Genomic DNA, 13,909 nt, shown 5'->3' with positions numbered 1-13,909 from the left:
AGTAGCATTATCAGGATGCACAGTTGTATGCTCTAAAAGTACACTCTCTGCAGTTAATTGTACTCTAGATAAATCTGGTAGGAAAAGATGAATAGTGCTGTTTACTTTTTAATTCAGTCCCCTGGGATGCTAGACTCTATTTGAAAGTCTCCGAATTCAACATATCTAATGGCAATTGCTTTGAAGTACTTTGTTGCAACTGTCATGTGTGTTGAAAAATATATAGAGAACAAAATATCAAAAGTCATCATTTTTTATCAATGGATACAAGTGAACAGAAATCTTCCTCATGCACACTGTCCAGACTGTAAATGCTGTTCTCTGTATGTCAGGGACAGAGAAGGAAAGAGAATAATTAAAGCCTAGTTTCTCTGAAAATATTCATCTCTCTTTTCAATCTTTACTCTTGCTACAAGCAGTATTTTTGTCACGTGTATGTTTGGTTTTCCATTTGCATGACTTTTCACTCAGTCAAGAGAAAAGACAGTGTTTTCTGCTGTATAAATAGCCATGAGATCAGATTAAAACCTCACAGAGAGGTGTCATTATGCAGCCAGACTTTCAAGGCAGGTGAAGCAAAGAGCTCTTCTCCACAATATTTTCTAGCTTATTGAACAATCTATGCCTGGTGCTTCTTGATTTGTTGAGCTTACCCACTTTTACCCTTTATTTTTTTAATACAGTTGACTAGGAGTTATTTGTGGTAAGGGACTGTTGTTACTGCTGCAACTTTGTCATTTTGCTATTGTGATCAGATCCCAGTGACATGCCATACAGCTGCCTGCGTGTTGTACTACCTGCAACACCGTCATTATTTTTCCCACGCACTGGAACAAACCACTTATGTTTCAACCTAGATGACATTTATTGCATGCAGCAAATAACAGCAAAGCATAAAATAAATATGGGATAGCCAAAGCTATCTATTAGGAACTGGGCTTCTTATTTTTTCAAGTGGCTTTGGAAATCATGAGACCCATGAGACAGAGCACACAGTGGCTTCCTCCACCAGGACGCACGTTTGAGCAAAAATGCAAAATGTTTACTGAATGTAGCACACACACAGCTGAGCGATCAATCCTCCCTTCACTCCCACTGCTAGGCACAGCAGGAGCTGCAACTCTGAAACATCTTAATCTTTATGCGAACATGCTATGAAAAGATGATGGAACTAAACCATAATCCCTGTAGCCTTTGGGAATATTTATTCTCATTTTAAACCAAAGAATCCAGGCCGGGATTGTTTCTAAGGTATCTGAACCTGTAGTTCAAAGCACTGGCTTCTGGGTTTGGTAAAGAGAAGCTTTACAGAAGTGCTATTCACAGGGTCTGCTAACGAGCATCTAGAAACATCAGAGTACAACCTAAAAGCAGCTTCAGAAGCAGACTGAAGCCTGAAATGCATTTCAGCAGAGCTGCCATGCGCTCTCTGTGCCACAGCTCGGGATGCTGGTGAGAAGAGGTTTGGTTTGAGTGTCATATACACGGAATACACTGTTATACTTTTAAGTAGGATTAGGCAAAAGTGACCCCCAAGGCACATATACATTGCACCGTGACTGGAAGAAGATATGAACCCGTTGGCTATACACTGTGGCACCTTCCATCAAAAGTGGGAGGCTTGAGTGTGAAGCAACTTCTGTGCTTAGTGCTGACCTCCCAGGTGATGAAGGCAATATTACACCCTGCTCAGATAAGGCTTTGCATTTTTGAGAGCTGTAAATTAGTTGTGAACCCATTGCCATGCTGACACCTGTTCTGTATGTTGCTATCTCAGGATTTGTTTAATTTCATAGTTTCAGGCCTATACTCTATGGTGCATATTCCTGATTCAAAACATTAGTCTCTAATTGAAAAACCATTACTGCGTATAAAGTTACAATAATCACAGAAGCTTTAATTAGTTGAGTAAATGAATGGCAAGTAATCGAACTTACCCAGCAGACTCTTCCCTCTACTTAGCTTTTGAATTCTATTCATTTCGTTCTGGCAAGGAAGGCCTAAAATATAATGGATGAGAATCAGTTTCCAGATGGTACAGGACAGACTCTAATGACTGGCTTCACTCCTGACATGAAATGTAGACTACAGTACACCTGGGAACGAAAGAGGGCCATATGCTGGTACTGTACTGCAAAACAAATTTATGTCATTAACTCTACTAATTAAAAAAAAATAAAAAATTGCTACATACTTTGTTTGAGATAGTGTTTGGGGGCCAGTTTCATTGTTAAATTGTTTTTCTTCTTTTCACCAAACCGATATAATGCCAGCTCTCTACTTTTTGATTTGCTTATAGACTAATTTCTGCATTAGTAAGAGAGTAAGTTCTTGAGCTTTCTACAGCTTATTTCTAGACTGTGTGCCGGCACTTATTACTGCTTTGTTTCTGCATCAAGGGATGCTAATATAGTTCATCTGTGACATTAAGCATAGTTACACAATGCCCTTTTCACACCAGTGCTAAAGACAGGAGCTTTGTAGTGTAGCTAACTACCGATTACAAACCTATCCCTGCAAGCAAATCAATCAAAATTTAAGCTTGGGGAGACCCAAACAACTTCTCTTTGTACCGCAAATTGTACAACTCACCACCTGGCTTCTGGAAGCAGTAACACCACTCATTGTTGGAAAGCTTTCCATCTTTGAAGGAGTCACAGGAGTTGAAGAGAGGCTTGACACATGGCTCATACTTATCAAGATAAATGGCACTGATCTCTGAGGGATCCAGCAGCAGGTCGTAGTTCATGTCAAGTTTGTTGAACATCCAGCCTAAGGAATCCTTACAGATTGGTAGGATGCTGGTGTCAAATCCTGCAAGAAGACAGGCAAATATCCCCAGCTGAATACCAGCACAGGAATCATTGATAAGCTGAAGCCATTCTATTTTTTTTTTTCTTTTTGGCTGGACTCTGAACATTAACTGGATTTGTCCAAACCAGAACAAAATTCTCAGGCTGAACTGATTCAGTGAAGCTTAACACCCAAGCATGGTGGCAGAAAGGAGCACTACTCCTATGCTTTAGGAGCTGCAGGGTGGAGAGGGCTGAGATTTGTTGCTGATTACTGTAATTCAAAGTTACTTCTACTCAAAAAACACCACACATACATTTCTTTTTTTTTCCCCCCTGTCCTCAGTCCAAGGGTGTTGGCCTTATTCTCCAAAAAATGAAATGTGATGAGATCTGCCTCCACTCATTTTTCAAACCAGGCTGAGTCCAAATGCAATTTAAATCCTGTTTCCAAGGCCTGTTTCTGGTTCCCTGATCAAATTCTTTCCTCGCATGCTCTCACCTTCTACTTCTCAGCCCAGCTTTTCACTCTTCAAAGCCCTGCCTCCCGTGGTGGACAACAAGAAGCTTTGATCTGGATCACGTACTGTTGTGGAGGGTCAGCGGTATGAAGGGAGGAAGCATCTCTCTCACTTGACTCCCCCCTGAAGAATGGCAGTGTTTCAGCTGGGTGCTCCAGAGACCCGCACATGCTCCTGTACACGTGATCAGCATTATTTGTCCTTGCCTGCTCCAGGATAGTGCAGCAAAAGAGGATTCTGCTCTTCTAGTACTTTGGAAATCATCGTCATCACTCATCTTAATAGCGCAAATCCTTAAAAGACTGCAACAGCAGTGATACCACAGGAAGACCAAGTCATGCATATGGATACCCACAATGTACATGAGATGCATGTGCCTGTATTTTGCAGTTCCCACAAAAACAGAGGCATTGCCTTCTTTTACAAACAAGACAGTGCATTATTAGTCCGTACTGTCACTGCATTTTTCAGTGCTTGGTACAAACAAGGACTAATTTCCAAATTATTTATGATGCAAGAGAGTACATTTGTGCTAATAAATCTGAGAATAAGGATCTCAGTTCCAACAAGGACTCAGGAACATGCATACATTAGCTGCAGATTTACACATAAAGAGGGTACCTGAATCTCCTGCCCCAGCACCATGTGCTCACGTTGCTTCAGCTGCATGATAAGCCTGCCCGTGCACTATTTGTTCTGCTACGGCCACGTGGAGAAGCCCGATGGGCTTTTTCCTTTTGTTGCATCTTTCATTGAAAGAGGTCAAGCTTAGCCTTATGTGCTGTAAGTGTCAAGTCCCATTTCTAGATGCTGCTTTGTTAAAGTGAAACCTAAGATGTTGCTGGAATCACGCTGACAGTTTGTCCAGGCTCTGCAGCCTACCTGCTATTTTAAGCATTAATCCAAGGGAGGGCAGTGCTTTGTGCTGGAAGCTGTGCTTTTTGTATGCAACTGCAGCTGAAGGTTGTCAGTGACATGGAGGAACAATCAGAAGGGTTAACTAATGGGAAGGTTTATGTCATTCATAATACATGTTTCCCAAAGAAAGGAAGAGGCTAACACCATTTCCTCAGGGCTAGAGGCAGCTTAGGCAGCGAAGAGAGAGATCATGCTGAACATTTCATCACATTTTTGTGCCGTTATCTCCCCTAATGTTATCTAATCGAGTTTGAGCACAGTGAAAAAGAAAAAGGCTGTATGAATAGAGGTAGGGAGGAAGCCTGCCTGCCTTGCTGAAGCAATTAGGACTATTCACTTCAACTGTTTTATTCATCTGAAGAAGGCGAGCAGGACTTGGTCATTCTGCAATCCCTTGTTGAGAGAAATGACTTCGCAATCCTCAACTTTGCTTTTGCAGAGCTTGAAGGCGCAGGGTTGGTACGGTGACTCCTGCCTTGTGTGGGGTGCATGCTGCAACTGATTCCCCTCCATGGGACACATTAAAAGCAGATGAACAGGCAAGAGGTAATAATACTCAGTTGCATGGTGGAGCTGGGATCAATACGTGATTCAACTACCCCAGCTTAACAGTTTCTGGGGAGAAATAGCTGGGTTCTGTTGGCAGTGTTTTTCCTGCATGGACGCCATCTCTGGTGATGGTCTTTATGCCATGTTGTGGCACTTACTGCTGCTAAAGTGAATAACTGAAAGGTCTGCTGTGCAACCAGTTCAGCATGGCATGTGTTGCTTAGCCCTGTGACTCTCTAAAGGTCATCTAACTGGCATCAATGCAGGGAGGAAGAGATCCTGGCAAGAACTTGCCCCTGACAGCGCCTGTGGATTATTTTGAGTCTTGTTTTCCTCCCTGCTGGGAAGTCTTTATCTGTGTGTACAACATGCACTCAGTGATACAACAGCAGCGTGCCCCCAGCACTGAGCTGTCTGAGCAGATCACAAGATAGTGACTGATCTGAATACGAAGCTGCTCTGTGACATACCATCAGGGCTTGAATGCAAGATACAATCATGAAAGGTCACTTACGAAGACAGTTAATTACATTAGATGAAGAGTCTTGATCGGAATTTCTTATAAACAAGGGAGCTTTCACTATTGCAACCAGAGTTGCAGATTAGGTTTAGTAAGAGGCTGTGCAATTAAGCAGTGCTGCATATTAGACAATGTGGTCTGGAAGTTGTTAAATATTACAGCAGCAGGTGCAATGGAAAGCCCTTAGCCAAATGGTTAATATCAGCAAAAAGCCTAATTCTTTAATTATCCTTCAGTATGTGCTTGAAAGTGAATAGTAGCATCTACTTCCACTTCGTATCATCTCCTGGTAAAAGCTACCACCCATAAATCACCTTGTGCAGTCCTGCTTCTGCAGTCCAAGCCCAGCAATGCTGGATGTTCTCTGCACACAGCAACAGGAATGAAAGCAACGGGTGGACAGAGAGCGCAGTGCAGGCTCTGACTTTATCGTGCAACCAGGGCAGCTGAAGGAAGATGGTTCTCAGGGCTTACCTAGCTTCACTGGGAGGTCACTGTGCTCCCATCAGACTCGGTGAGGCCAAATGATCTTAAATGAATTAACTCAGTTTTCGAGTCTTATGATGTACTTGCTTACAAATACGACACAACATGTTGGATGAAATAAACTGCATACTGTCATTTGTAATGAATGTAGTGCTTGGTTAGTAGGCTGGAACTCCAGCACAGCAGACCTGGCTTAGCAGCAGCCTCAGTGAGATCTTTCCTACATCTTTCTATGCATCAGCTCAGCCCTGCAGGACCTACGGTGAGAAGCAAGAAAAGGGTGCAGGCTTCATATCCCTCCTGCTCTTGGCTCCTGAGCAGATGCTGCCAACACAGATGCCAATTAGTGTCAATTGTGGTGGTGGTTGCTCTCATCTGGACACCTGGTCACAGCGACCTGGATTGAGACCATCACATTTCTCACTCCCACTGACAGCTGTTTGACGTCCTAACAACGTTCAGTCGCTACGGATCTGTAAGGAATTCAAACTGGTGACCTACATGTGAAAGTCTAAATATCCCTTTAATGCCTAAAACATTCCACCTTCTCTGAATTAAAATGGAATTAAATTAGGAAAAAAACTGTAAGTGAAAATCATAATTAAAAATAAACACACCTTCTGGCACACGAAATTATTTTCCCTCTCTTCAAGAGTTGACTTACATAAGCAAGATTTATTTTATTAAAGTATACTACAATTAAATTAACAGGGGAATAATTAACCTAATTTCCCCCATCACTTAAAATAAAGAAAGGAGGAAAAGAAACGCTCCCCAGAAAAGCGCCTTTATATTGCATAGATCTCTGGTACAAGAAAAACAACTCCCACTCCAACTAAAGAGACTATCCAGATATAACATGGGGATGTTATGAATTATCAACAGACTCATGAGCAATTTGAATCTGATCTTAGTACTTAATTAGTTTTATTATTTCTTGTTTCAAAGCATGTCCCTGAGTTACTAATATTATTTATTAAGGATTTTATAATTGTACAAAGACTGTGGAAGACAGAGTTCCTGGACTGTGGCGCTTTGTTAGGATCTCACGGATAGCACGTTGAATGAAGGTTTGAGATTTGAAGCACAATGACTTGCCCTTATCCCTTCCCTTTCAGCAGAGTAAAAAAAGAAGACAAAAATGTACTTCTTTTTTCTTCACCTGGGGGTGAACTTAATACACTCAAAGAGCTTATTTACACTTACAGTAACATCTTGAAAATTTAATGTAGCATAGAGAAATCTCTGCTGGAACACCTTCTCTAGACAGCTGATGTGTCCGAGGCATCTTAGTCATCACATCCCACCATCTGTTCCTTTTACTGCCACAGGGGCATACCCAAAATGGATTACTTTGAGGATGTATATGCCTTTTAAGACTCTACAAGCTTAACCAAGCTTGCTCAGCTTAATGAAGTGATCAGCCTACTGAGGAGGAGAATACATGCAGAGCAACAAAAAAAGGCAATGGGTACATCAGAGCGTATTTCCAGAGCTGCGTATGTCCTGTTTGCATTTGTGTCCAGGATTCACACAAATATTTTATTTTTTCAGCTTGGGTATGTGAACTTTGTTTTGGATTTTGAGCCCCATTTTATTCTTACAAATGTTTGAAGCTGAAGTTAGAGGAAGCCAAACCCTGCTGTCCTTATTTAGTGTGTCTTTGCAGTGCTACCAGAGAGAACCAGAGCTGCAGAATTTGGCACATGCAGACCAATTCATGCATACTGTTGCAATTTCTTAAAAAGAAAAACAAGCTGAAGTTTTGTGGCATTTAGAAATGATTTGGACATCTTAACTCATAAAGTTTCTTTCCTTTCCTTTTTTTTTTTTTTTCTCCTGACACAGAGGAAATAAGAAAATGTGCCAAACTAAGTCAACAATCTAAAAATGAACATTGTTGAGATCAAGTGTTTAAGATCATCAAGGCAGCCTTTCATACAAAAGCTGCCAGGAATCAAACTGAACTAAAAAGAGATAACAGCTCCTCTGTGAATCAGAGCAAACACTGCAGAATTACCAGGAATGCTTTTCTTACTGAAATTGCTTCAGCAAAAATCCCACCATCCTTAGGAATGAATTTAGTCTTTGCCCTTTGGTAAGCTCCTCATGAGCAGCTCACAGGTATCTGCATGAAAACATCCTTTTGAGGATCTGATGAAACAAGATTTCACGTGATTCTGGGCATGGGGGACTCCAGAAAAAAAGTTTTATATTTCTGGTGCTTTCTGTCACGGGGGCTGAAGGGAATTCATAATTTGAAGCCATGATTAGCTGCACAGAAAGTTTCTTTTTGTGTTATGGTTCAGCTTCCTTTGCATAAGAATAGCTAAGAAGAGGCAATTTATTGCTACACAAGCTTGAAAGTGGCATAAGAGTGGCAGTGCGGACATGGACCAGCAGGAAATGTCCATCCTGATGTGCTGGGTCAGCTCCATCCCACAGATGGGCTACACGTTCTGGCTCTCCAGCATCATGCTACAGAGAAATCAGGTCAAAAAAGAAGTAAAAGGGAGCAGCAGCCTTCCTTCACATAACGTATGTGTGTGGACCCCAGTTCTGAGCAGCTCTCCCCAGAGAATGAGGACAGCGAAGTGAAGGTGAGTCACACACCTAAATGAAACTTGTGCATCCTACTTTGCAACCCAGGGCCCGTGTGGTTTGGGACACGCTGTTTAAAAGGATTAATGAGTCCTTACAGAAAATAAATTCGCATCTGCTCTCTGATGAAGATGACCTCTTTTGCTGCTGTTATCTGAATCTTTCCCCTCCCTGGTGGGTAAATGACATCAAAATCAGTCATGTTAGCTTAACCCACAGAGAGTAAATGTCCTCTAAGCCGTTCACTTTCTTTCTTCCTTTCTTTCTTTCTTTTTTTCTTTTTTTTTTTACATAAAAATAAAGGGAGAAAAAAGAATCAAAGGAAGCAAAGATGGCATTATTAAATACCTGAGACACAACAGATTCCAGCTTTCCATACCACTTCACTATTCCAGCTCTGGGGCTATAGTGTGGATGTTTTCATTGTTCTACCTCTTATAAAAGGCATTAGAAAGAAATTGTAAAATAAAATCCGAAGCGAGTCTTTTGCAATGGTAGCTTAATTTTCTCTTTGCTTGTATGCTGTGTTTTTGGTTCATGACTTCGGGTCAGAAAATGCTTGGCCTGGACTTGGGGGCAAGCACAGACCACTGTCCACCTCCAAGAAGTGATCTGGGTGCAGCCACACTGATTTGTAGGGTCATGGAGACTACTGTACAGACACGAACTATGTCATGCCGCTGACCTCAGGGCTTGACAAAAGTCCCTGAGTGACTTTATTTGCTAGTATAGATGTGAACTTTGTGACTTTAGACTCAGTTATTTGCCTGGCTAACTTGTAAGGGTCTCCCTGACTGCCAATTTTTAGAGTAGCTTAGGCCAGAGAGAGAGCACAGAAGGACTGCAACTCCTTCAGAAAACGGTGCAGCTATTTATTTGCAGGATCAGCTCCCCTGTGTAATTGCTTACTTGCTGGCACCTGCTTGACATGACATTGTGGCACTAACAGCTGTGCTTAGCTCTCCCAGGCTGGGAAGCTGCCTGCAACACTCAACATTCAACTGGAAAGGTGTTTTCTTACTGCCTTGTGCTGTCTCCGAGCTTGTCGGCTTGATGACACGGTTTGCATCCTCGTGAAGAGCACCGAACCAGTCTTTTAGTCGTGAAGCGAGACTCCTCAATTCTTTGTCTGTGCAAGCTAGAAGAAAAAATCACTAGAATGAGTCAAGAGTACCAGCAAAACAGCTTTCACCAGATATTCTGCAAGAAAAATACTATTTATTTATGGTTGCAAACTCCTTCTCATTAAGGACCCTGAAGTAAAAGAGGAGGTTAGGGAAAAGGATGCAACTTAAAAAGAAAATGGAAATTATTATGAATTGTAAGTTTTACTTGGGTATGTCCTTGGTAGCTGACATGTGATGGACAGAGTGCCACATGATCTATCTGCAGATTTTCAATTAGAACTACGTGACTATTTTACCTAAATGTTTTCACCTTTCAGGATTTCAGAGGAAAATATCAGTCAACCAGATATGGAGGAGGGACCTACTTGCCTGGGCATACTACTTGAACAAGATGCTAGGAATAATTTATAACCACATTTGGCTTAGTATAAGACCATTATCACAGTTATAGGAAATACATATATTTCTTTATATACATATAAAAGAAAGCTGTCATGCTGCTCTAGCTCTACTGTAAATGAGACTTTGCCACCTCTGATGGCTGTCAGTTCCATTTTGTCAGCTGGGTAAAACAGCTCTTTTCGTATAAATTTTTACTGAGAATTTTTTTCCGAGAAATTTCTGCCAAGAGATTAATGTCCAGCCTAAGCAAATATTTTTAAGGAAAAAATCTGCATAAGTCACCAGTTTCTGTCAGAAAAAATATTCTCGTTTCTGTATAATATTTAGTGCTTAAAATTCACATGCTCAGACAATTCTATTATTCCTGCTGTGCACTCATTCTACATTTTAGATGACATTTCTTGGAATGCAGTACAAGATTTTATGCCACAGAGGCAGATATCCTTCACAAGGCAAGCCACAATAAGACCTCTCCAATTCGTTGCACCTGATTATATTCCTCCCTCCACCTTCCTGAAGAAGAATCGAGTCCCACAGCTCGTCTTCCCAGGTGAAACTCACATCTCATTGCTGTGGTGAGTATTGGTTTGTCCTCATTTTTTTGGGGTCAGAAATAACTCTGGAGTTAAAAATGGGACATTATAGCTTTTTCTAAGTGGAAAGTAGTTTAGCATATTTGGTGGGTGAGAAAAAGAGGTTTTCCTATTTTTCTGTAATGCTGAAAGAGTTTGATAGATTTTTTTTATTAAAGAGGAAAATACTAAGATCATTATCCCACTGAGGCAGAGTCCAGGTAGGGAAAAACTAGGTCTTACAAATCGATTTAAAAGAAAAAACCACCAACAATTCATATACAAGAAAGGGAAGACAATGCAGTATTAACTGCAATGTGGCTTACATTACTGAAAAAGCTTATCACTTTATTTTCTTCCATCTGTTAACATATTTTACTCCTTTTATACTACTTTATCTCTGCAAGTTAAGACAAAAGTCATTAAGTAATAGGATTTTTGAGGTCATCATGCCATCTTTCCTGTCAGGAACATCTCACATTGCTGTATTTTCTTGGCTGTTACTTACGAACAAAATCTTTTATCCAAGAAAAATCACAACACAAGCAATAGCAGAACAAATTGCACCATCCTGCCTGTAACAAGCCCCCATCAGGAGATGCTGCCTGAAGGTGTGAGATGTGGGTAAATTTAGAGATAATAAGTATTCAGGAATGAAGTAGCTCTAGACAGGCATGAATGATTTCTGAGTTTGTGAATTTAGATCCATCAAGATAAGGAAATTTCTATCTTGCGCTGATTTCAACAGAAGTCTAGCATCTGTATACGCATACAAGTGAAGGAGACTGAACGGGATGGGAAATGCTGTTCCTGCATGCCTTCTTGAATTGTCAACACCTGATTTCCATCAGGCATAACTCAAAATATCATTAGGATACTACGGCAAGATGAGAAGCCACAATAGTCTTCTTTTCAATCACTTGTCTTCAAAAGTGTTTTTTGAGAAAGAACGCAGTGATAATCATGTCATCTTTCAAAGTTAAAAGTAGTCAGGATCTTTTCTTCCCTTCTGACAAGTAACAGTCTTGTCCTTTGAAAGTCAATTTTATAAAGGAAAAGAGGGAAATATAGTGCATAACAAGTAAGTATTGTTTAGACAATACCTCATATGTGACAGGTTATCCATATGCTCAGAATATCTCACAAATGTATCTCCAGTCAAAGCTGCACATATAAACAGAGCTTTGACTATGGATTATAGCAGGTGGGTGAAAAAAGAGGATTCAGCTGTCTAAGAAACGAGTAACACAGTTTTCTTATGCAAACCTGAAATTTATTAAATATTTACTGTGGCACATGACATCTCTAGGAAACTCTGGACTATGAACACTCATTCCTGTGCTTTGTAGACACCCTCGTGCCTTATGTAGACGCATACTGAGCTTCACAGAATTAAGTCAGTAAATCACAGGGAAAAAAAAAATCAAAGGAAATTCCCTCTATGGTTATTTTCTTTCTTTGTATTTGTGTGCTTCCAAATATGAAGACAACTCTTTACACCTCTGAAAGTGGCAAGTCAAAAGGCTCTTGTATTACCTCTCAAAATTGCACTGCCACCCTGCCAGTGCAGAGCACCAGGCTCGCCTCCTCCCCAGGCCCCCAGCACCGGGCAGACAGAAAAAACAATGTCTGCAAAATAAATCTTGCAAAGTGGCCGTTTGGTTTAAACTGCTCTGACTGAGGTAATTTGGATCCATGCTTTTAAATAGCAATTGAAAACAGGACTGAGTGCACAGTGCCAAGTGGGAAAGAAATAGATTAATTAACGGTAAATCAGACATGGAAAAAATTTCTCTGTATAGTCCAGCCTATCGAGATCTGTAAAATGCCATTCACAACTAAGTAATTTTATTTTCTTTTTCTTGTCTACAATGCTGTGTAGAGATCCAGCTTTTACCATGTACGTGCAGACCTGTTTACATCAGCTCTCCACCATTACCCAAGTGCTGTAATTCATGCCCTACGTCAGCTCGGTAACATCCTGCAGTTGCTCAAATGCATGGGACCTCTGCATCCTCCTGTCATCCAGTAACAATACTTCTCTTGATTTTGATGGAGGAAGAACAGCCTTTCAGCCTCTTCTATGCTGTAGCTTCCTCGAAGACTGCCTCATTCACTCACCTTTAAAAAGGTCCAGGCCTTTAAAACTGGACCCTGGATGATGCTTTCTCTTGTTTTCACTGACAAGTTTGCAAAGTACCTAAAACCCTGCAGATTTCCTTTGGAATTTGCTCTGAGGCATGACTGGACAGGCAGTCCAGTACCGGACTTTTCTGTATGCTGGAGAAGGTTTGTTTTTTGCATAACAGATATTACTTGAGCATGTCATTTATGGATGACTCAACGGTGAGTATTACTTTGAAGTTCTCTCAGGACTTTCTCTCAGCCTTTCTTCAGCAGAATGCTGTTTCATGAGTAAAACAGGAACTGACTTCTGTTACTATGTGGTGAATAATAAATTCATTTATAAGACTGCAAAAATTTAATGCAAAATTCAGTTAAATTTCTATTCAGGTATCTCATATCCTCCTCCTTACTTTCTCCTGCACATTAAAGTAGAAATATTATTTTCCATTTCTTTTATTAAATTTTATTTTAATGCCACCATGCACGATTGAAAAGTTCCTGCCTTTCTACCTAATGGAACTGCATTCTTTTCTATTAATTTTATTTGAGTAATTTCAGAAGTCTCTAATCATCCACAGTTTGTTCATTTTGGGACAAAATATTTTAGACACTTCATTTAGAAGGCATGAATTTGACGCAGATAAAGCAAGGCCCAGCCTCCAGCTGAATATCTAGGAACCAGCACTTAATAATAGTTTATTTCTGGTGGTAGAGCCCATTAGTTACCAAGCAATTAGGAAACAGAGGCCTGAAGAGCCCCAGATCTAAGTTCCTCACATATACATTTGCATCAATTTAAGTTATAAAGTATTTTTAAGAACCCTCTTTGTGAAAAATACAGGGCAAATGTACTTTTTTACTATTAATAGAAGTTTCAAGTAGCATTTCTCAGATGAGAAGAATAGGGTTGTAGGAGGAAGAGATGTGATAATAGGTCCCTTGCTATTTGCAGATCTATAAGGAGAGAATACGTAGGTTGCAAACAAGATGGATATTGGCATGACTTGAAGCACTTATTAAAAAATCTGGGATGAAGAGAAACACCAAGGGAAGCAACTCTTCATAACCCTCTCTAGAAACTGAAGTCTGTCCAGTCTTCTGTCAACACCCATTTTAAAATCTACTGCTGTGAGAAAGACAGAAGTGCAAACATATGCAAATACACATTTTCACTGCTGCATGCATTTTCTTTGAGATAAGAGAAGTTGGCTTCAATTCATTCCCTACACCTTTTAAAATGGGAAAAACCACTAGAGTTTATCTTCATTATTTTATTGACATCACTGTCAGTTCT

The 13,909-nt window shown here is 40.5% G+C and overlaps 1 protein-coding gene and 1 long non-coding RNA gene across 4 annotated transcripts in view; one reads left to right on the top strand and one right to left on the bottom strand.

The window, feature by feature from the left end:
* SPOCK1 (SPARC (osteonectin), cwcv and kazal like domains proteoglycan 1) overlaps positions 1-13,909 on the bottom strand; it is a 285,184-nt gene that overhangs the window by 8,129 nt on the left and 263,146 nt on the right. Inside the window, exons 7-9 of the mRNA XM_005018686.6 lie at positions 9,409-9,525; positions 2,593-2,814; positions 1,938-2,000 (exon numbers count right to left, since the gene is read on the bottom strand). Coding sequence (XP_005018743.1) covers positions 1,938-2,000; positions 2,593-2,814; positions 9,409-9,525 — 402 coding nt within the window. The remainder of the gene's footprint in view (positions 1-1,937; positions 2,001-2,592; positions 2,815-9,408; positions 9,526-13,909) is intronic.
* On the top strand, positions 8,123-13,054 carry LOC106016815 (uncharacterized). 3 transcript variants are annotated; one of them, XR_005269364.2, is made up of 3 exons: positions 8,123-8,386; positions 10,308-10,491; positions 12,371-13,049. It is a non-coding gene; the product is annotated as an uncharacterized lncRNA (long non-coding RNA). The 3 variants fall into 3 exon arrangements; XR_003500456.3 differs by lacking the exon at positions 8,123-8,386 and adding an exon at positions 9,520-9,708 and having other exon boundaries at positions 9,832-10,491; positions 12,371-13,054; XR_003500455.3 differs by lacking the exon at positions 8,123-8,386 and adding an exon at positions 9,520-9,708 and having other exon boundaries at positions 12,371-13,048.

Source organism: Anas platyrhynchos, chromosome 14, assembly GCF_047663525.1.
Source record: "Anas platyrhynchos isolate ZD024472 breed Pekin duck chromosome 14, IASCAAS_PekinDuck_T2T, whole genome shotgun sequence".
In the NCBI taxonomy this organism is placed as follows: Eukaryota; Metazoa; Chordata; class Aves; order Anseriformes; family Anatidae; genus Anas; species Anas platyrhynchos.
This window is presented reverse-complemented; position numbering and strand designations above follow the sequence as displayed.